This window comes from Gopherus evgoodei, chromosome 9 (assembly GCF_007399415.2).
Source record: "Gopherus evgoodei ecotype Sinaloan lineage chromosome 9, rGopEvg1_v1.p, whole genome shotgun sequence".
In the NCBI taxonomy this organism is placed as follows: Eukaryota; Metazoa; Chordata; order Testudines; family Testudinidae; genus Gopherus; species Gopherus evgoodei.
The window spans coordinates 38533923-38557499 of record NC_044330.1 but is presented as its reverse complement, the minus strand read 5'-3'; the positions used below and the strand labels follow the sequence as shown (position 1 = coordinate 38557499).

At 39.8% G+C, this 23577-nt stretch overlaps 1 protein-coding gene across 2 annotated transcripts in view; it reads right to left on the bottom strand.

The window, feature by feature from the left end:
• FARSB (phenylalanyl-tRNA synthetase subunit beta) overlaps nucleotides 1–23577 on the bottom strand; it is a 50030-nt gene that overhangs the window by 10797 nt on the left and 15656 nt on the right. The window contains exons 14-17 of one of the 2 annotated variants that reach the window (XM_030574963.1): nucleotides 20410–20502; nucleotides 18569–18686; nucleotides 8615–8767; nucleotides 8115–8186 (exon numbers count right to left, since the gene is read on the bottom strand). In XM_030574963.1, the coding sequence (XP_030430823.1) occupies nucleotides 8146–8186; nucleotides 8615–8767; nucleotides 18569–18686; nucleotides 20410–20502 (405 nt within the window). In that variant the 3' untranslated portion in view covers nucleotides 8115–8145. Of the gene's footprint in view, nucleotides 1–8114; nucleotides 8187–8614; nucleotides 8768–18568; nucleotides 18687–20409; nucleotides 20503–23577 lie in introns of those variants that run through there. The other variant, XM_030574962.1, reaches the window with a different exon arrangement.

The following is a 23577-nucleotide window of genomic DNA, read 5'->3' as shown; positions in this document are numbered from 1 at the left end:
ACTGACAGCATTTCAGCTTAAGAGAGAAACTATCTTGGCATAGTTTCTTCTTCTCCCTTTGCACATTTGTCCCCTAGTCTTAAAAAAAAACAAAAACCCACAACACCCACCCACCCCACCAATGGTGGTATGCTCACGTATATCATTGTAAGAAATTGCTGATAGCGTTGTCTTTTTAAAATTTCCATAGAGCACTTTATTGTTCTGTGTTGGGCTGAGATAAAAACCTTTCTTCCTCTCCCCTACCTGACAAAGCTTTCCTTTCTGAGATGAGACCTCTACAGCCAGACTACTTGGAGAGCATAGGACAAGAATACTTCAATCAAAAACTTTCAGAGGCAGACTAGAAACAAGATAAAAACAATCTCACTAGCTCCTAGCTGTACTTCTTTTGGAGTATACCTCTACCTCGATATAAAGCTGTCCTCGAGAGCCAAATAAATCTTACCACGTTATAGGTGAAACCACGTTATATCGAACTTGCTTTGATCCACTGGAGTGCACAGACCCCCCCCAACCCCCGAACACTGCTTTACCGCGTCATATCCGAATTTGTGTTATATCAGGTCGTGTTATATCGAGGTAGAGGTGTATCTATGACTGGCTGGATAGTATAAAGCTACTAAATGCAGGGTTTTGTTTTGTTTTTTTTGCATTGGATGGTGCATATTTTTATTAGGTTCTCACACACCTTGAAAGTTTTGAATTTCACAGACAGAATCAAAGTGACTATAGGCCACAGATAATTTTATAGTGTAGTGGCTCTGAGGCTGTGATCAGTGGACCACTGCCCTTTCCACAGAGTTTGACATAACTATAGTCATTACAATACTCAAACATCTGCCAGTCAAGTTGCAAAGCTTCCTGCTACTTGCAGTAATCCAGGTCTCTCTTGGAACGTCCAGAGACTTTTCAGCCAATTCAACAAAACATAAAAACAACTTTTCACACCCAGTGCAGTTGCTTCACATCTTTGTTTGGTGTTTCCTTGGGTATAAATTCAACCCTGATTAAATCTGTAGCACCAAACCAGAGCAACAGTACACAAACAGTAGGTCAAATTAATATGACAGCAACCTGAAAAGATTAGAGCAGCTGGGGCATGAAGAAAGAAGGGAAAATTTGGTACTGAAGTGTAAATGTAAAGAGGACATAAGCAGATTTTTTTTTTTAAATGGGACAGTAAGCGAGCAGCCACACCCATCTAATTAAAGTGAGTTTAGTTTCATCTTATCTTCTTAAAACGGTCCAAATCTTCCTTTTTCATGTAGCCAAGCATTCTTGGTTCCACAAGGAAAGTTGCTCAAGAGATTTAGATTGTGAGGTTAGCAGAGGCAGTGGTATGCAAGACCTCCATCTTAAAAAGTGGCCCACAGTTGGAGAAGGTTTGAGAACTAGTGATTTCACGTTCGTAATAATGAAGGTCATTGTTATTTGAACACTGTCAAGCTATGGGTGGAGACCACCTGTACCCCACCTCATTAATAGCGGATAGACATCTAGTACCTGTGAAAAGCTTTGTTTTGTTCCTTTACGTTGTACTATTTGATAGTCTCAACACTGGAACTGTACATTTTCTACATATTAATAGACAAGATGAACTATGTAGAAAGGGCATAGTTTATACTAGTAGAGGCATAAACACGACAGCATAAAACTGCAGCAACACCTAGATGTACTGTCAGAAGTCAAGGTCCTTTCTACTAGGCACTGTACATACACACACAATGAAAAGACAGTCCCTGCCTCAAATACCTTGCAGTCATGAGAATAATAGGCAAATACCACCAACAAATGGGAGCACAAGGTAACAATGAGATGATTACGAACTGCAGATTAAGCAGTGGTCACTGCACACAAGCTATCTAGCTATTGTACATACCTACAATACTTTAGGTACTTATGTGACCTCCATCACAGTACAGTAGCATTTGAGCACCCCTCAATCTTTAACATATTTATGCTCACAACACACGTGAGGAAGGGAAGTGTGATTACTCCATTTTACAGACGGGGACCTGAGGCATAGGGAGACTAAATGACTTAGTCACGATGACACAGGGAGTCTGTAGCAGAGCAGGAAACAGAACCTAGCTCTCCCAAGGCCTAGATTATACATAATCACTGGATCATCCTTCCTCTCTAAAGAGGTTTGTAGGCATCCCACTACAGATAGGGGACAGACTGTGAATTAGGGTCAACTAAGCTCAAGTCTATGATTCTATGATTCAGGTCTGTTGCATAATTTATTGTAAAAAATGAAAAAAAAACAAAAATCTTCATCTCTAGTTATGCCGCGATAGCTACTTACACCTCTGTAATTTCACAGCCAAATCTTATTAGATGAAAAGCTATTACTATGATTTACTGTGTCATTAAAATTTTCTACACAACACACCTTTCATTTAATTAAAAGGGGGCAGGTGAAGGAAAGTAGTGCAGTCTTTGTAAAGATTAAATGTTATTACACAACTGTCAATTAGTGACAGAAGCAAAACTAAAGATTTGTAAGTATGTAATTTTTAAGTTGAATCCAAACTGGCTCGTTTCCCAGCATATCTACAGTATTAAGCTATTGCATGCCCTACAAGAATGATTGACATGAATTGAACTGAACTATTAAAAAGGCCCTGCAAAAGCTGTTGAAATACACACCAAAAAAATCACACAAGTTTTAGAGAGTACAAAAGCAGAGTGTGCTGTGGGCTCTCTCTCTCTCTCTCTCTCTCTCTCACACACACAGGCTTTTTTAAAAAGTTTTTGTTGAAGCAAATGCTATTCCCAGACTTTCTGATAAATCTCATTATCAAGGCACATGGGACGAAGAGTCAAGCAATTTAGTTTCTATTCCCAGCTTTGCTGCTGACTTTTTCTGTGAGACTGGGCAAGTAGCTTCACCTCTGTGCCCCACTTACCCACGTGAAAGTTGTAAATAACAATACTTTTCTTCAAACAGAGGTTGTTAAGTTTAATACATTGATGTTTGTCATATGCTTGGAGAATCAGATAAAAGTTGCTGGAGGGGCACATTAAAAAAGGGTTATTTTCCACACACAAATCTTAAATATTTGCATTTTAATAACACTCAGTATAGTACAATAGGTGTCCCTGGCAAGTAAATACTTTGCATTTTTAATACGATTGCACCTTGTGTTTGAGGATTTCGAAGCAGAACATTATGTTGACATTCATTAAGGATAAAAAACCCTGTATTTTTAAGTTTCAAAACTCCACTACAGACTAGCATGGGCTGGAGCCCTAGTACAGCATCATCTTTTACGATACTGGCCTCAGCTACCAGAGGGAAGAAAAAATAGTTTCTAGTACACTGGTCCAGTAGGAACAAGAGATGACCAATATTATCGGAGAGTGTTATTTTAGGTTTAAGCAGAGATTACAAGTTTGCATTCACATTACACCACCTCTCAATCCATCTGTCTAAATGCCGTTAGTTTCCATTTCAAGACACGAAACCATAACAAAGAGAAATGAATCAGGAATGAGGGCATTTCATGTCCAGATTCACTGGATGGCTCTTCTCAGCTCATATATTTTTGTTACTTCTCCTTGATAGATTGGTTACCTAAAAGGGTTTAGACTGTTTATTGATTCTTTTTCTGTGATGGCTGTATAGTCCATAAACTTTGATCTTTACATTACTAATTACATGGAACTGGCTAAAATATCAATAAAGGAATTTTATATAAAGAAACAGCACTAAAGAGCTAACAGATTATAGGACCAATACAAAACTCTGCTATTTTTAATCTATTTAAAGTTTGCTTATAGATGTATGAATTGTTACCTGCTACAAAGGAAGTAAAACATTTTTTCTATGCCAATAGTTATAGGAGCCATTAACCTACAGACATGTCACTATTGTACACTTTCAAAGTGGGGCAGAACTTCAACTTTCCTCCTTTAGGAATGTATCATTTTAAGAGTACTAGGAGTAGCAAGAAAATATTAACTGGCCATAGCATCCTTTGAGAAACTGAAATCACTAAGAATCAGATACAGGTTGAAATCCTTCAACTTAGTCACTTAAAAACAGCCTATTCCGCAAGGCTGCTCACGTCTTTTCTGTTCCATTTATTGTACAGCTCGGATTACATTAAAGAGTGGTGTGAAGGCCAGAGGAACATCACAATTTCACCCATATTTTCCAGCATCTGTAATTTTTCCACAGGTGTTGGTACAGGGGCAAAAAGGCTATGACCCTAAGGTCAAGTCAATGGGCATTAAGGTGTTAGTATAACAGAAGGTGCTTAAATAACCATGGTTTGCACATATGGTAAAGAACTGAACAGACACACAGGCACTTCACTTTACTCGGTGAATTCAGAAAGGAGGCAACGCAGCATTGAAGCCTTATGGGAATTATATTTAAACATGCAACAAACCGTATTCTCAGACACTTTCTGAAATGAACTCAGGACTTTATGCTCCAAATTAAATCAAAACCACTGCAATCAGTTAAACAAGGAATACAGGCCTATCAGAGAACTAAAACACAAATCTTTATATTGTACCACAAATTAGTTTCAAGATTTGGCTGAAGACTACACAAACAAAAAATGTTTGACTCCTTCCAGCTCAGAAATGGTTTTCTATGATAAACCCATTTTTAAAGGGTACAAATTTTCATGTGGTGTAGCTCCTAAAACTGTTTGCTCCATAAAAATAAAGATTACACATGATATAATATCCTAATTTAAAACCTCTACAGCAAGGAGCACTGACTCTTTTTTGAATCCTCTGCAGCCTTAAGATGTTATAGGATATCTTTTTTTCACACAATTGACCTTACTCCATCACTGGCTTGATATTCTATCTCTGATATATGCTTAATTGGCAGGGTGAAAGGCAAGTAAAAAAAGCTACTTTGACTTCCAACTTTTTCCAAAGTCAAGGACTTTCCAAGTAAGTTGGTGCAGTGACAATGCATTCAGTCTAGCACCAGAGTATCAGCCATCTGCACTGTTACCAAGGTTAAATTCCAATGTCAGTAGAATTGCATGGAATCTACAAGTCATTCCGAGTGTTTCTGGATCTCTCTTGTAATAGGAAGGAGGGAAGTGTTTTCAAACATACAGAACAGGATTCTACTCATCCACCTCCAAAAATTACAAAGTGTTTGCAGCCTCTTCTACATACCTAAGAATGAATTAAGACTTGCTGTCTCCAGAGTAAGCAGATATAGGAAGAATATTATGGGGGTGCTGGAATTATTAAAGGACACAATATGTGCCGAGGCAGAAGGAACACTAAACGGCACTACTATCAAGAAATCAATTATATGTTGTATCAGAATTCTTTATTGTGATCTTTTTCCTGTTCTTCGTAAGGTGCTCAGACATTATGGTGATCGTTGCCGCATAGAATGCAAGACATTTAGAAATATTTCTAGCTATAAAACACACACACACACTTTCAACATGTCTGTTCAATAACAATGTACAGCTAGAATATTCAAATACAGCCTAAGGGAGTTAGGTGCTCAGCTCCAACTGAAACGCAATAAGAGTTAGGCACCTAACTCCCTGAGGATCCTTTGAAAATACCAGCCTACAAACGAAATTAGAAGTCTTGCTCCTATCCCTGTTGGGAACAAGAACTGGACTGATGGCACAGCCATATGGTCAATCTGAAGGGTGTACTTTCAGCATTACATTTCACTGGCCAACAATCAGCTCTTACTGTATTTTTCAGTACTTCAGCTAGAAAATCTTTTGAAAATCTGCAAGAAGTAAAAGTAAGGGCATTACTTAGTAAAATGGAAAAAAGCTACATTAAAAATGTGAGCATATATATGTTCATCCAGGATAAGCGCTAGGAGACTGCATGTGCTGTTATATTCAGTAAGTTGACAAGCCAGCAACACACAACTAGAAAATCAGCACATACAGTAGAACCTCAAAGTTACGAACACTGTAGTTACGAACTGACCAGTCAATCATTTGGAACCAGAAGTACACAATCAGGCAGCAGCAGAGACAAATAAAAAAAGAAAATACAGTACAGTTCCATGTTAAATGTAAAAATAAAGAGAAAGCAGCATTTTAATTCTGCATAATACAGCTTTGAAATGTTACTAAGTCAATTTTCAGTTGTAAACTTCTGAAAAAACAGCCATAATGTTTTGTTCAGAGTTATGAACATTTCTGAGTTATGAACAATCTCCATTCCCAAGGTGTTTGTAACTGCGAGGTTCTACTGTATATCTAACAAAGTTGCTTTAGAGCTTTGGACACAAACATGCTCTCTTATGGACTGCCAAAGATGATGTGTCAGGGTCACTAGTTACAGTAAATGCAGAACTCAGACCTCTCCTCAAGCAGGACAGAGGTCATAATTTCTCTCACATACTTGTATACTAACGAATGGTGAGTAGACAAAATAGCAGCTGCTATTGCCAGAGTCTTGTTTTTCTCTACCATATTGATTTTGTCATTATTTTAAGAAACAGAATGGATGACTTGCCTGTTCTTGTTCTTTTGTATATATTCCTGCTGCTGCCTTTTGTTTGGTGGGTGAGGGGGTAAGACAACTAGCCCTTGCTTCAGGAGTACTCTCAAGAACTACTAGGATTTTTTTGGTCCATAGGCCCCTTTAAACCTCTCAAACAAACAAAACAAAAAACACACACTCATGCAACAAACCAGAAAAGAGTGGCGGGGTGGAGATAAGTCACTATCACCCTCAAGTAACAATTTTTTTTTTAATCTAAAATTCCACTGTAAATTTCCTAGGCAAGAAATTGAGGAACAAGTAGATTCCAATTCTTGTGGAAAAGAATATACAGCAGGCAGAGATCTCAGTCTATTCTAGGCCTTTTCCAAGCCCAGAAAGTCATTTATATAGCAAACATGTTTCCAGCTAATAAAAGTATATTGGAACAAGGGCTGAATATGGGATACCAGTCCCAAAAGCAACATTGCCCTGGGAATGCTGCAATCCCCACTTTCCCTGAAATATACAGTGCTATCCTGGGGACATGACCTCTTTCATTCAAAAATTAGGAAAATGTAGCACAAAAATTCTCTCAAATTTTTGGCATTGAGACAGCCTTGCTGCAAGTCCAAGATGGTTTATTAATTGCTTTGGTGCAGATGTACAGGATGAATCTTTGCTCACCTATTTAATTAAACCCCCTCTCCCACATCAGAGTTTTGCAAGTTTGATGGTACCGGTCAAGGAGAAAGTTTTGAGTAAAGTTCTCCTTAAAGATATATTTATGAAAGGTTTGGGGGGCTGAGGTACATTCTCTAATTTTGTCAATCAAGGATTCTCTGTATAGGAATTAAACTGCTCCTTAACAGTGTTAAAAGAAAGACAAAAAAAGTAAAAGGGGTTATAAGGTTGGAGGATTCTGGTAACTGGGTGGAATCAGAATGAGTAGACAGCTTGGCACTGAGTGTACACCGCCTCCTCTAACACATGGGAGACAAGGTAGAAGATAAGGGAGGGGGAGAGATGGTTACAGTAGTTAGAAATTGGCACAGAATTCTCCATAAAATTCATAATTTCTTCCTGAACTGGAAACTCTCTCAAAACTTCTAGAAGCTTTGGAAACCCTTCCAATGCATGCACCAGAGCCAAGCAACTGAGGAGCATGGATCTGTGAGTAATATCTGACTTTAGATGTTTCTATTTCATAACAGATGGAGACTTGCAACTATGCAAGTAACTGAGTGCAACTAAAGACTTTTCAGGAGCCTTGGCCAGTACAGTTCCTGCAGGAAATGCATGGCCAAGGGGCAGCACAGATATGGGAGGTCAGGTGCTGGAGCAGAAGTTAGGGGGCTGTGGATGGGCAGCCCTCATATCCCTCCCCTAGAGAGGGTCTCCAGCAATTTTTCTATAAGGGACTATAGCCCAGCCATTTCTGCTGGTGGGCCAGCACACCTCCCTGCCTTGTGTGTGCGCGCGCACACACACACACACACACACACACACAATAAAGAATAAGTAAGGATTTCATGTCCCGTCCCCTACATGTAACTAACCTAACATAAAGAAGCATGAGGCCTATTTTATGAATATTACTAATACAGCAGCAGGTTCATTAGTCTAGAAGACAGCACACTTGTGCAGCAGCTCTAGCTCCACTGTAAGTACGTGAAGTTTCAAGCTACAATATATTTAGGAGTAATAGGTCATCTTCTGTCTGTTTCCAGGCACCTCTAGCAATAGGAAAGCAGTAGATACCCGGTGTTAATTAAAACTCGTTCAATAAACTGACATCTAACCCTTAAATTGCTAGATTAACTCATTGTGAAGAACACATTCCCATACACATGAAGATTACTCACATGAAGTAAGAAATATCCACTGTACTAGGATTCTCTCTTATGTAAAGATCGTCACCACAGAAGCTGGCTAAAAATACTGAGACTAGAAAAAAAAAGTCCAATTCCACTCCCTAATGTGTAAGGGGCAATGAAAATACAAAGTCCCATTTGCCCCACAGTATTTTGCAGCATGCTAACACATTCAAAACAACTCTTGTACTGTAGTGCCAACAGTTAATGGCAATATACAATTAAATCCACACAGTAATGAGATTGCAGGATTCCTTTATAGGTCCCTCCTCACACTACTTCTCTCTTACCTTCAGCTGCCTTGATTAGGTATCCACTCTCTTTGCTTGGTGGCACAGCCAGCAGTTGCATGACTCTATCCAGCAACCCATGGATGACCTCAAACCCAGGATTCTTGTTGTAGTAAATGGCACAGAGATTCCTCTGGTTCCTTGCACCTACATCTGTAGAAGAAACAAACATTTGTACTTCTGGGTTTTGTCACGTGTTTATCCTTCCCTTTTGCATCAGTTTTTACACTTGTGCAAGGAGATATCTGTACCTCAGGGGGAAATTGAGAATGCAAAATGGCATCTCCCACAAACATCCATCCCAAACTCTGTGGAGTTAATTATAGACACTGGTCATGCTTTAACTCATAGGTCTCCCATCATTTGGAAAAAATCATGTTGCATAGATTTTAAATACTGTACTTTATTAGGATGGGAATGGAGAAGAAATGTGGTAAGGAGAAATATCTTGCCAAGTAAACAGCAGAACTCAGTATATTTCCAACATATTATGAAAAGGTTAAAGGAATTCAAAAGCAGATTAACCAAAATATGTACATTCAACAAGAATCAACAAGATCCTGATACTAGAATCTATTATTTTTAACATTTACAATTTAAGGTTGGTGGTGAAATAGATTATTTATGAAACAGGGAGACAGAGCCTTTTACCAGTACAAAACAAGCTCACTTCTGTAAGTAGCCAAATATAGATATACTCTCATGGATGTTTGGGGCTCTGTATGAACACAGATCTTAGTCTAAGTCTAACTCCAAGCAGACAGGGTTCCACATCACAGAAGCCATCCACACAACTGAAACCTTCCTTGGTAGCCCTAGAAGCACCAAAGATCAAATGAGAGTGCACTGTATTTTCACATCAGCTTTGAGGACAGGATTAAAATATTGGTGGAGCAGAGACACTAGTTATATGTGGTGCACATGTTTTATGGGTATCAGTCTCAGACTGTCAAATCAAACACCTCACAAGAGCTCAGACCTATATTTTAAAAAGCTTCGTCATTTCCAAAATTAATTACCATATATCATGTGTTCACACAAAGCACTACAACTACAGGAGCCTCCCTCCATTACTTGAAATTAGTTTTGATTAGACTACTCATTTCACCAGAATAATTTGTCATTTTCATGTCACATGGACACATTTTAGACACACAAGTGTATTACAGGATCATTATACACCTGTGCCTCTCCAGACTAGACCAGGGCAGTGCACTGTCTGAGCCTGTCAAAGGTTACTCAGAAGATTCAACTAATGCAGAATCCCGCTTTTTAATTTTTTTTAGAGGAATAAGGATAATACATGCATTCTCACCATCTGTCAATTCACTTATGGTGAAATTCAAGGTACTGGTTAGTATAACAACACCCTGCTAAGTTGCCTATATCTAGACTTGGCAGACTTCTTTTTTAAAATATATTTTCAACAGATATCAATGTTTATTTTTAAGCATTTTCCCTATTTTTTATTGATTGCAATTTTCAGTTATTTAAAATGGGTTTTATGCTTTTTTATCTTCATCAATTAAAACTTTCAGTTATGGGAAATTATGGGGGGATGGACAATACAGGGGACAGAATAATTTAATGACAGTAGATGTTAAGATTCAAAAAGTTAAAGCTTTTTAACCATTAAAATACAAACTGTCAATCTCAAATTGAGATATGCAGAGTAAGTGTCCTTAAATCAAAAGAATAACTTCTCACACTGCATCTTCCTTACTTTGTCTGACATTTCAATCATCATGGATAGAAATATTTTTTTGTCAATTTCTGTGTGTCTGGTGAAATCAACATTTACCAGCATTTATTAATGAAAATCTAATCCAGTATTTCTCAAACTGGGGTTGCCGCTTATGCAGGGAAAGCCCCTAGTGGGCCGGGCTTGTTTACCTGGCCCCTGGTGGGCTGGGCTTGTTTACCTGGCCCGTTCGCAGGTCCAGCCAATCGTGGCTCCCACTGGACACGGTTCGCTGCTCTGGGCCAATGGGAGCTGCTGGAAGCGTTGCAGGCCAAGGGACATATTGGCTGCCGCTTCCAGCAGCTCCCATTGGCCTACAGCGGTGAACCACATTCAGTGGGAGCCGTGATCGGTTGGATCTGCGGATGGGGCAGGTAAACAAACCAGCCCAGCCTGCCATGGGCTTTCCCTGCACAAGCAGCGACCCCAGTTTGAGACACACTGATCTAATCCTCCCAAGCCTATCTATAGCCCAGTTCTCAGAAGTCACTTCTCCCCTTATGGTGCAAAAACCCCTTGGCTTTCTGGTTGGCTGCACCAAAGGTGCAGAAGTCAGGAAGGGCTCTCTGTGGGCTGGTCTACACTACTGCTTAAGTAGACCTAACTTACGTTCCTCAGGGGTGTGAAAAAAGGCATCCCCCCTCGAGTGACGCAAGTTATGACCTAAGCACGTCCACATCAGCTCTATGTTGACAGGACCTCTCCTGCCAACAAAGCTTCAGACTCTCGTGGAGGTGGAATAATTATGCCGATGGGAGAGCTCTCTCCTGTTGGCACAGCGTGTCTTCACCAGATGCACTACAGAGGCACAGCTGCATCAGTGCAGCTGCACCAATGTAGTGCTGTAGCATAGCCTCTCCCTCACTGGCAGTCCCTTTCTTCTAGAATAGAATTTACTCCCAACAAAATACCAGCCAGAGCCTGATCATTTGTACAGCACCACACAAGTTGGATGACTCTCTACAGTCTGAAAAAATCCATACAACATTTCCCCTACCGATTAGGTTTTGCTCCCCTCCAAATCCATCTCTTCTCCCTTAAAGTGTGAGAAGAGGGTTCCCTTAATTCTCCTCCTTTTGGAGAAAATACGTTATGAGTCATGTTTTTATAAGCCTCCAAAATTAAAGTTAGTTATTTATGAAGATGACTCATTTTACTGCAAAATATATTTGATGCTTTTCCCCTCATGCCTTTCATTCAACACCTGTGTGCAGCCAATGGGAGAGCTCATGAGATGCTAGAGACTTCGGAGGAATCACAGAACGTCAGGATCTGAGCCTGTTTTCTAACAAAATGGACAACAGTGTTCTCAATATGAAACAAAGCCTGAAAGAAGAAGAGCAGGTAGGGTTACCATAGGTAAAATATTTTTGCACCTGGATGCCCAAATAGCAGCAGTAGGCAGAACTGTATTCTCTCTCCCCTAAGGCCCATCCACTGACCAGACAGCTCTGTCCATCTATCTCTGATGCAGACCTAGCAGCAGTGATTCACATATTTATCATTTCTAAATTTGATTAGTGCATACTTCTGTATACTGGGTTGACCTGCTCCACTCTCTACCATCGCTGCCATTCAAATGTCAGGTGCATTCTTAAAGAGATTTGGAACCCCAATTTGGAATCCCTGTCAGACAGAATTAGAGTTGGGCCTTTGACTGCTTCAAAAACAATTGGTCAATTCAGCAAATTTGGTCAAATAATGTCCAAAATGGCCAAGTATTTTAAAAAGAGTAATTTATTAGAACAGTAACAACAGTTACAAAACAGACTACGACTTTATGGTCTCCTGAGTGGTAAGGTAGATACTCATGTCTAATAACAAAAACCAAGTTACTTAAGTGAGTTATTTTAACCTCAGGAAAATGTAAAACACAATGAAACCAAGTTCTACAAAAGAACGAATAATTATCTTTTTTAGCAATGTTAGATTAGCATTTAAATGTCAATGTTATTCAAGGCTGAAGAGTTACAAAAAAAGAAAAATTAAACAAATAAAAGAAATCCATAGCAACTATAAAAGAAAAAAGTTATTTTTAAATGCAGTTATGCTAGGTAGGCAGCAGGCCAAATGAAAAGCAGGATGCTTGAAGAGTATCTTCTTTTTCTTTATCAGCTTCAACTGCTTCATCTACATCTTTGCACTGATGGCTTGGCGTACAAATAAAGACATATATAGTGTTTGTCTGGAATCTTCTAGGACAATTAAGATGCTCAACTTTCAATCAGTTTATCTTTTTCCCAGCCGGTGACATGAATGTATAGCAAAGTTAATGACTTAGACATTTCTGTAGGTTTGCTAACAGATACTACCATACCACAATTAAAAAGGTAGGCCACGGCCTACAACAGGGCATTCTTGATGATGCTTGTGGTCAACTGATCAGCTTGCCAAGCCTAGACAGAATACTAGAAGTTCATGTCTCTTCACCAGATGTTGGGATCAAGGACAGCAGCCTCCACACTAGAATCCAGATGAAGCCAGTCAGCCTTTTCCATCCCTTTCTACCCTTACCTTAGTGGAGACAATTCAGTTGGAGAGTAATTTTAACACCATCTTGCCAGCCCCACAGGCCCTGGCTGTCTGGCATGAAGGAGCTGTCCTGTACAATCCTATTTCATCCCTTGAAGTGGGAAGAGCATCTGTGTCAAGGCTCCCTTAAGCACTTAGATGAAGGGAAGCTTGAAAAATCTCCTAACAGCAGGAGGTTGAGCAATTAAAAAAAATAAATCAGCTATTCTCCAAGAGTCTTGATGGGCTCAGGAAAAGTTTCCAAGCTCAGAATGCTCCCAGATCTCTACTGAGTTCATGTACTAAATAGCACAGAACAAGTAGAGCGACGAAGGATGAAAATTATTCAAGTCTTGGAATATCTACAGTATGACTAAGCTTTTTTCAAGAAATATTTGTCAGCAGTCGTCTCAATAATAGGAGTAGAACCCAGGTGGATTTCATCTCACCTCACGTTAGGTGACTCATGAGGACAATATCACTGAAAAATCCACTGGAAATTGAAAGTAGGTCCCATGGATTTTGGTTTGATTCTGGTACAAGTTATCAAATCACTATTTAAATCTGTTTCTTCAGTGTCACTCTTCTTCTAATACAAAATAGTAAATCTGGTAGCTATCACATATGCATGCAGAGTATCTGTGCTGCACTCCAAAGATCTCACGAGACACTTCTTTCCTTATTCTATACCAAGCCAAAACACAACAAAATAGAAACTCTGCCACATGTTGGACATACTCAGAGTGGTTAATATCGACAAGGCAAGAACTCAGGCATATAGCAAACCTACACCTACTGTACCATCTCCCACTGAACAACCAAAATGCCATTTAAAACCACCAGTTACTAGGTGGCTGATAGTATGAGAGGGATAGCCATGTTAGTCTGAATCTGTAAAAAGCAACGAAGAGTGCTTTTGACGAAGTATGCGTCTGATGAAGTGGGTATTCAGCCACAAAAGCTTATGCTCCAATACGTCTGTTAGTCTATAACAGGGGTTGGCAACCTTTCAGAAGTGGTGTGCCCAGTCTTCATTTATTCACTCTAATTTACGGTTTTGCGTGCCAGTAATATATTTTAACGTTTTTAGAAGGCCTCTTTCTATAAGTCTAGAATATATAACTAAACTATTGTTCTATGTAAAGTAAATACGATTTTTTAAATGTTTAAGAAGCTTCATTTAAAATTAAATTAAAATGCAGAGACCCCCCGCCCTCCCCAGGACCGGTGGCCAGGACACAGGCAGTTTGAGTGCAACTGAAAATCAGCTCGCGTTCCCACGTGTGCCATAGGTTGCCTACTCCTGGTCTGTAAGGTGCCACAGGACTCTTTGTTCCTAGGTGGCTAATGTATCACATTAAAGAGGAATACAAAGTACAGGAGTAAAAGCTCACAGGCAAGATCAAAGCTCATCCTTGCAGACCAGAAGTCATTCATGTCTTCAGAAGATATTTACAAAGCAGCAGGCAGATGATCTAGTACCATGTTGGCTAGACTCTAATAGTAGCTCCCAACCTGCGGCCCAGTCACCAATACTATAAGCTGAACATGCAAGCCTCTGCAGACGCTGCCTTCAGTGAAGGGTACTCTGTTATCCAAGAAGCTTTTAAGTACCAGAATTGTCGCTTTCAGCTTGTAAAAACTGACTGTGGTTTCACTAGGGTTAAATCCCAATGCGGGAATGGCAAATCTAGACAAAACAGATCAGATGCCTGGTACATCTAATCTCTCTTCTCTGGGTATCCAAGGTTTGCCAGTCCAACCCAATACTTTCTTCATTTGTATCCCACCTCTCCCTGATGCCTATAAAGTAATTATAACATCATGGTAGTAGGATAATTTGTACATACATATGCCATATATAAACAACTGATAAGAAGAAAACCTTGTTTACTATTTCCTATTCCCTTGATCTGTTATGTCCTTTGGGAATGCAAGCTTTTTGGAGATACTTTTTTGTACAATGCTTAGCATATTGTAGGTGTAATTAGAAACAACAGCAACAAAAGCTAGTTTGAATTTTATTTCACAATTGCTCAGGTAACTTATGACTTTCTCATATCGTTATCCTGAACAAAAAGGAGGTCATGATAAAAATACTTCGAATTCTTATACTTCAAATTTTCAAAATCACTACAAATCTTAACTAATGAGTACATTGTGTGTTCACTCAACCCTTCCAAGCTTTTGGAAGTGCTGTAATGCTCAGTCTTTCAGAGAGTCAATACATTACATCACAGGGAATTCATTCACGGCACACTACAGGGAAAAAAAGTATTCGGAACTTTATGCCAGAGCTGGGGTTTGTTGGAAGTGCCTCAGTTCTCTGTAAATCATTTAAGAGAGCACTTGTGTCATTCCATGAAACAATTCTGTGGGCCTGCCAAATATGTCAGCCTAAATTATATATGTATTTCACCGACTTCAAAGCACTGCCTGGAGATGCTGCTCTAAAATAACTTAAAGGATGGGCAGTTGGCTAGGACTTTGCAAACCAAAACAATGTAATGAAAGATAGAGCAGTGGTGCATGCTGCCCCCTAGTAACTTAAAGGGGTTTAGAAAAGATGGGATTTTGGAAGAGTACACCTGCTTATTTAAACACTAGTCTCACAATCAATATCACAGAAATCCGCATTTTGTATATAATTACAGTAAGGCCTGCAAGAAAATGCACACGAACAACTTCAATGCATTTGCAATCTATCTCAACCATGTTAGAGGGAGACTACTGCATACTTGCAAAATTCTACTAGGTCACTAGTCAGATAACTCTTTGAGGGGTTAAAATGTATATTTTCATCATGATTAGGGAGGATGCGAAGTTTCTGTGCCTGGTCTAACCTGATTTCTAGGCTGCAATAACATAGTAATAGCACTAGAGAAGATTTTACCAACCTAACAATAAGACCAAACCGCAAGACAATATTCTATGCAACTCTGCAGAGGGTGCACAGTCCTGTGCGACACATACTCCAACCCTGCATTCTCTCTCTCTCATCCTTTGAGAAGGAAACTTTTGAGTCAGATTTGGATTTATTTTTATTAAATCTGGCATGCATTTTTCAAATGTAGTAAATCAAAATCTATGTCTGATATGTGAGGGCGAGAAGCATGTTTTGTTCACCTTAGTAAAGGTGAGGTTTGTGCAAAAGATATTTTTTTATTAAAGAACAATGCATTTATACAGCTATATTCATTCACATATAAATGACTACTTCACATTCAGTGAGTGTCGGTACTCTTCTGACCCATACTTTTTAAATTAATTGGAAATTTTGCATGCCAAAAATATGAAATAGTAAAATTAAGTTAGTCAGAAAGATAATCTCATTCCCTGTGTGAAAACTGGACAACCTCATATTGTTTAATGTCTACAGAACTTTTGCTGCTTTCTCATTCCTTTTTTCCTTTGAAACTATGAATTACGGCACATTTAGATTTAAGGCCCGAAAATTAATCTGGGAAAGACATTTTGCAGATTTACTGAAAATATATACCAAAAAACAATGTTATTTTGTATTCTGGTAATTCTCAAACTGTACCGGGCACTGTGCAAATTACATAGGAGTACAAAGCCCTTATCTCAAAGAATTTATCTTTAATCTACAGCAATGATTACTGCTAAACTTGAAGTACACTGTAAGAGAAGGTTTTCATAACACTGTTAAGTGGCCATTTGTATAAGTGGAAGCTTAAAAAAAAAAATCTACAGTGAGAACCCATGAAATAACAGTAATTTATTTAACTAGTACATTTCACGAAGCCAGAAGGCATGCTTTCTTCCCTCCAACATAAATAACCTTACACCAGTTATGAAGAACGCTAAAGCTATTCTGCCATCTATACCACGTTTTGTGCATGCTGGCAGCCTCCCTGCCCAACAAGTAATGAGCTTGGACCACCAAACTGTCTGCATTTAATAAAAAGTCTGCATGCTTTGCTAAAATTGCTTATTTTTCCTGGCAATTTTTTAATATAATCCACAAATTAAGTCCATCAACAAAGCAATTTACTTGCTATTTTGTTTAGCTCTTATGTAAACCTTTGTTTCATAGACACCAAATAGGTTAAACACAGCATTAAAAGCTGAAACCAGATAACACAGCAGTGCTCATTTCTGCTACTGTATTTAAGGTAGTGTCAGCATTTTTCATTATGAAGTGGCAGAACTTTGCACCAGGGTTGCAACTCAGCACACAAGGTCTTGCCAGCAGAGAAAGAGATCTATATACACTTCCTCACCAAGCCACCATGTGAAGAAAAACAGATTCCGTAGCTTGCATTAGATTTTTTTTTTCCTTACAGCACTTGTATATAGTTTCCAAATAAAAATTATGCTGTTTTAAGCCCTGATCCTGGATCAGACCCCTACAACTAGGCAGAATCCCATTAAAATCCTTGAAACATGAACTGGCTGCTTTGGCTATTTAAAATATAACCGAACTAAGACTGCAGCTTGATAGTAAAGAAGATACGTTTTTCTCAGCATGTTTCATAAAATGGGAACATACTCTCAAGATGATTTGATAGATGTGTGCGAATTTTATGACATCGAGAATTTTTTTTTTTTTTTTTTTGCACATGGACTTGCCCCAGTCTTCACCAAGGAAGAGCAATTCACTTGCCAGACACCCACTTACACAAGGGGAGGATGTGCACAGCCCCAGTATTGCTCTAACATAGGTTACATATCTATTACAATGGTAAAGGAGCCATTAGCTATTGAGGGAGGGAGGCTGTCACAAAATAAAGAGTACTTAGACAAATCTCTCAGGTCAGATCATCACTGTTTACTAAGCTCCTAAAAGGAAAAAAAGTTACTTATAATTCTGCAGATTTGATGGATTCTCTCCTATGTCTCATGCTCCCAGTACAGGTCCACCTGGGCCTCAGATACAGTAGTTCAGCACGAGACGACTCCCCGCCTCCCACCGGGATCTCAGCACCAACAAAGGCTGTCCCAGGTAGAGAAGTGCAATAGAGATTTAAAAATACTATTGCAATCATCAAACTCAACTTCTGTAGCATGGTCTGAGCTGTTGCGTGATGAGTGACTGACAAATCCTCACTGGCAAACTTACTATACCCTGGATCCTGCCCTAGGGCAAGAAGGCTATGAGTTGAGCTTCTCTTATAGAACTCTGACCTACTTAGTCTCTATGGGGGACAAGTCAAGACTTTGGAATCACTTGATTTAGGTGCCTTGTGAGCTTTTCAAAAGCACACAGGAACCTGATGCCCATTGATTTCAGTGCGTGTTAAGCACCTATCTGTATGCTGCCTAAATACCATTAAAAATCTGGCCTTCAGAGCAAGGGAGTTCCATCTTGGTGCTGTGAGCATGAGCCAAGTGAGAATGAATTCTGTAGCAAAATATTTTTGATGAACAGAGATTCACCCTCTATTACCATTTATCAAGTAAATAAGCATTTCTTGAGAGGCACTTGCCCGTGAAGTTGGGTACAGTTGAGATTCCCTGAAGGACGTAGGCTAAAACAGCTAATGGGTTGGACATTATAAAAATTAAAGTCAGTAACACTGCAGGACCTGTTTTAATAGAAAGTGAAGAACAGTTATAGAAGTAGCACCTCTTAAAATGGAGGAACTTAAAACATAGCAGGCCAGGATTCTTTCAGATAATGATGAATCCTTGCACAGAGGATATTAAAAACTCGTGTGTGCTCAATGGGGTTCTCTTACCTTTGGTAGAATCTTTTACAACAATGTCAGAGATTTCAAAAAGTTTCAGAGGCAAAGGCATCTTTCTATTAGCAGCAATGGTCTTCAGAAGGCCAGGCAAAAGGCTGGTGCGTGCCACCTACAGGTCAAACATGAAATTGCATGTGTAAAACAACCTGGCAGGTTGCTTCTGTGCCTTATCTTTTCTGGGTCTGCTTATCTGAAATCAGTTTTAAAACAGCCAGGTGAAGTAATGCAGTAATTTCAGAAGCTTATTGCTCTCTATTTTAGAATTATTAAACCTGAAAATGTAGATATCATGCACTTACTGTCCAAGGATCCCAAAGTACCTTATGAATGTGCGTGAATATTCATACCCATATTTTGCAGGAGAAACCGAGGCACAGAGCACTTCACAGGCTTTTCTGAGTTTTTACAACACAGCCATGACACAGAAAGGGGAAAAAACCCAGGATTTCTCATTCCCAGTCTCCAGCTCTAACTACAAGGTAATGCTGCTTCCAAATAAATAGATTGCGAAATTCTCTAAGGAACTAAAACAATTCATATATATTTCTGATGCATAGTGACATGTATCATCAGTTACACTTTCAAGCAATGTGTCATCATGTTGCAAGGGTCCTCGTGAATTTATAAGCAAGAGAACAGCTAAGGGATGGGATGCTTCCTCTACTTCTCACTGTCAGTGGTGTGAGCTCCAGTGATTCTTGCTCCAGAATAGAGGATCTAATGGCTAGGAGCTCAGCACCTCCTTTGCTTTGCAATAGTGGATATATAAGGGACAATTGAAAGCTATTTATTTGTGAACCAATCTTAAAAATTCAAATAATTAGCCAGATGACTGATGAGTGGTGCAAAAGCAACGGCTAAGAGACCTGATTAGGTGGCAGCCAGGTACACAGGGAAGTTAAAATATGGGTTAAAAACTTAATTTTGAAATTTGGATTTAAGCTGGTGAGGGCATAAATATATGAAGTTTAAACATATAAAGACACTTCCTGTTGACACAGAAGGTAAATACTAAGGTGACTTCTGAACAGGCATCCAGAGACCTGCTGGTGACTATCAATAGAACAGGTAATATTTAAGATACTGCACAGTAATATGCTTAAAATATGTGTAGAGACTACAGTAATGGACAACCAGAAATATTTATGATAGATACACAAGGAAACACATACCACATACTCATATTAGTGTTTTTTCAAATGCAAGTCACCCACATTTACTGTGCCCTGCCTTCAAATGTTGTCTTAATAAAGTGCCCCTGTTTTCAAATTGGCTCAGTGGGACTAGACTTTCCACTGGAATTTACAAATCACGGAAACACTTCTACTGAACTTAGATGCTCAAAAATCCTGACTTTAACAACCTATTTTTAGAGTGAAACAGGATCTCTGTTGAATTTTGGACTCTGCAACTACTCTACATTCTGCAGATACAAATGGGCATTTAGAGATTTAGGATTTAAAGATGGAAATTACTGTAACAAAACAGGGCCCAATTTTGTCGCCCCTAATCCCATTGAGTAGTACCTCTTTCCACTAAATTTATACTGTTTAAAATACTACTAAGTATAAGGGGCATAGAACTGGGCCCTCAGAGGAAACTGCAAGCAACTGTATTTTACATGTGCATAATCTGTCTATTGACCTCTAACTACATTGAAAGTGGCCACCGCATTTTACGTATTTTCTTTCCTTTTGATATTTAAGTTCCCTCCCAAATTGCAGGCTTTAAATGTATTCTTTGTAATGTTATCTTGCTGATTGGTAACTACCCTCTCAGATGTTTAGGGAAGCTGGTAGTGCAACAATTAGAGCTGAAATTAAACTACTCACCTGAAATTCTGCCGTTTTGGGATTAGCTATGTGTACTGCTTTTGTTGAAGAGATATCCACACCGAGTTTATCAGCAATATCTTCTTGGGAACACTGAAGGGAGAAAAAACAAACAAACACAGTCAAATGGTTAAAATATACAGAGAACCAATGATAGAACTTGATATCAAGAACAATGCAAGATCAGCAATAGCTGTGATGCCCCTTAACGTGACTCTCTCTGATCGGCAATACTCACTTGCAAGCACAAAAGAAAGTGAAGAGTGAAGCCTCAGCCTTATATCTAAGTGGCTTATTTATGCACCAATTATTAACCAAAATAATGCTAGATTAATAGGAAAAGGCAAGAGTGTATCAGCTTTTATCATGGGTAATTATCTATTTTAAAAATAAGAGGACAGATTCTTCCACTCTGATTTCCATTGAATAATAAATTCCTGTGCAAATGATTCCAGTGGAATCAGTCCTACACTGAGCCTTCAAACAGAGAAAAACAATCCCACTGGGACTACTTGCAGAATAAGGTACTACTGTGCATTGATAAGCGTTACACTATCACAGCTCCATTAGGCTCTCAAGCTGTCTTTAAAAAGCTAGTTACTAAAATAGTACAAGTGACTTATTGAGCTCACTGATCATCTGTGCACACTGAGTGACAGAAACTACCGTTAAGGCCATGCCTACACGTACAAGCTTACAGTGGCATAGCTGTACCAATACAGCTGTGCTGCTGAAAGAACACTCCGGTAGCTGCGTAACGTCGACAGGAGAGAGCTCTTCCGCTGACATAATAAAACCAGCTCATCAAGCGGCAGTAGCTATGTTACCAGGAGATTCTCCCACCAACAAGCGCTTATGCCGACAAAACTTATGTCGCTCAGCGGTGTGTTTTTTCATATCCCCTGAGCAATAAAAGTTTTGCAGACATAAATGCTAGTGTAGACCTGGCCTAAGATTCACAGTCCAGATTTTCAGAATTTATAGCTCTACTAATGCATTAGGAAACTGATACATGAACACTGCATGTAATTGAGGATTTGCTAGTATTCTGCAATTTTCCCAGAGTGTTCTATTTGGGTTGGCAGTGCTCCAAAAGGGGTGTTGATTGATCAAACGTGAGTAAAATTAGCAACTGACACCATCGGAAAGAGTGGGCTTCTGAATGGAAAAAAAAGTGATCTTCAATTATTGCTGACCTTGGCAGGATTTTTTTATGATCAAGTGTTTTCAGATGTCTAGTTAAACTGTGCTAGCTGACTATGACATGACTGAATACACACTTGCTAAATCACACTGAACTTAGTGTTACTCTTCTGAAGCTATAGTTTTGGGCTCAAACCGAAGAATGGATTACATGTAAGAATGACTAATGGACATTTTTCATACAAAATGTAACATGAGGTTGTGGAATGGTGCAGCAGGTAGGATACTGAAATGATAGGTGTGTTTCATATCTGTGTTTTAAGAACCTGGCATTGATGTGCCGGAGCTCAGATATCAATGCCACAGCAGAAACACAGATGTGCAACACGCATGACATGATGTAAGTGTCCGATCCCACAAATCCCTACCTATGTGAACAGCCCTTACTATTGTAATCACCTCTGCACACTGCTGCAATTCATAAAGGTCAGATGACATGTACTGCTGGGATGCACATAAATTCAGCATTTTGAGCATCCCGGTTATTTGATGTTGAGAACACTGAAGAGACATTCATTGAATTAATATATGAACAAAACCTGTGAAAGCTTTGAACACAGAAACACATATTGTGCTGCCCCTATCATTGCACTACTACAGATAATCTTACTACATTGCATACTGGTATAGCGAGAAATAACTGGTAGCTATTATCCTGGATAGTCCACAGGGATAGTCCACTAGTTAGACGGGCCAAAGTTGGAAAGAAAAAAAATCACATCTGAACCCCCTGGAAGTCAGGAGACATAAGTCTGAAGCCAATTTTATAGTTTTACATTATTCCATTACATGAGGACAGGGTTGGGCAAACTATGGCCTGTGGGCTGGATCTGGCCCCTCGGGGCTTTGGATCCAGCCCACGGGATTGTCACCCCTGCAGCACCGCAGGCCCCTCACCGCTCCCAGAAGCGGCCAGCACTATGTCGCTGCGGCCCTGATGTGTTTGGGGGGGGGGGGAGGAGGACACAAGGGCTCCATGCGCTGCCCTCGCCTACAGACACCACCCCCCGCAGCTCCCATTGGCCAGGAATGGGGGACTGCTGCCAATGGGAGCTTTGGGAGAGGCACACACAGGCAAGGGCAGCACGCGGAGATCTCTGTGCCCCCTACTCCCACCCCAGGGGCTGCAGGGACATGGTTCCGGCCACTTCTGGGGGTGATGCAGGGCCAGGGCAGGCAGGCAAGGAGCCTGCCCTGGCCCCGGTGCACACCGCTGCCACCTCGGACCCGCTCCAAGTAAGTGGCGCCAGGCCGGAGTCCGCATCCCTCCTGCACCCTAACTCCTTGCCTTGAGCCCCCTGCCACACACTTCCAGCACCCCCCTGTTCTGAGCCCCCTCCCAAAATCCACACCCCTCCCTGCACCCCACCCTGAGCCCCCTCATAGATCCCATACCCTTGCCTTGAGCCACTTCCTCCACACTGCACTTCCTCTCACTCCAACCCCCTGCCCTGGCCCTGCATGCAATTTCCCCACCCAGATGTGGCCCTCAGGCCAAAAAGTCTGCCCACCCCTGCATTAGGATTATAGAATTTGGTTTCAAAGGGCAAAATTTTCAAAGGTGCTTAAGTGCTGTAGGAACTTAAATCGAATTGAAAGTCAGTGTCATAAACCACTTAGAGGATTTTGAAAATATTATTCAAATATTAACTGTGAATCAGATAACAGTCTCTGAAAGCAGGATGAGTGTTCTTTCAGGGTCCGTGTGCATGCAAGTGTGTGTATTTTTTGCACCATATACAGGGTCAGCTATTAGTTATATAAATCTCATGAATTTCTGAAAATCCTTTCTACAATTAGATCTACTCAAATCTAAGGGCACAATTTGGTACAAATTCTGTGGCCACATTAGCACATGGGGACCTGCCATTATGTTCACCCAAGTACTTTTATTATAAAGAACTTATTTAGCATACTAAAAATTGTTTTAAAATCTATTCTGAAGAGTTCCTGTGCATTGATATC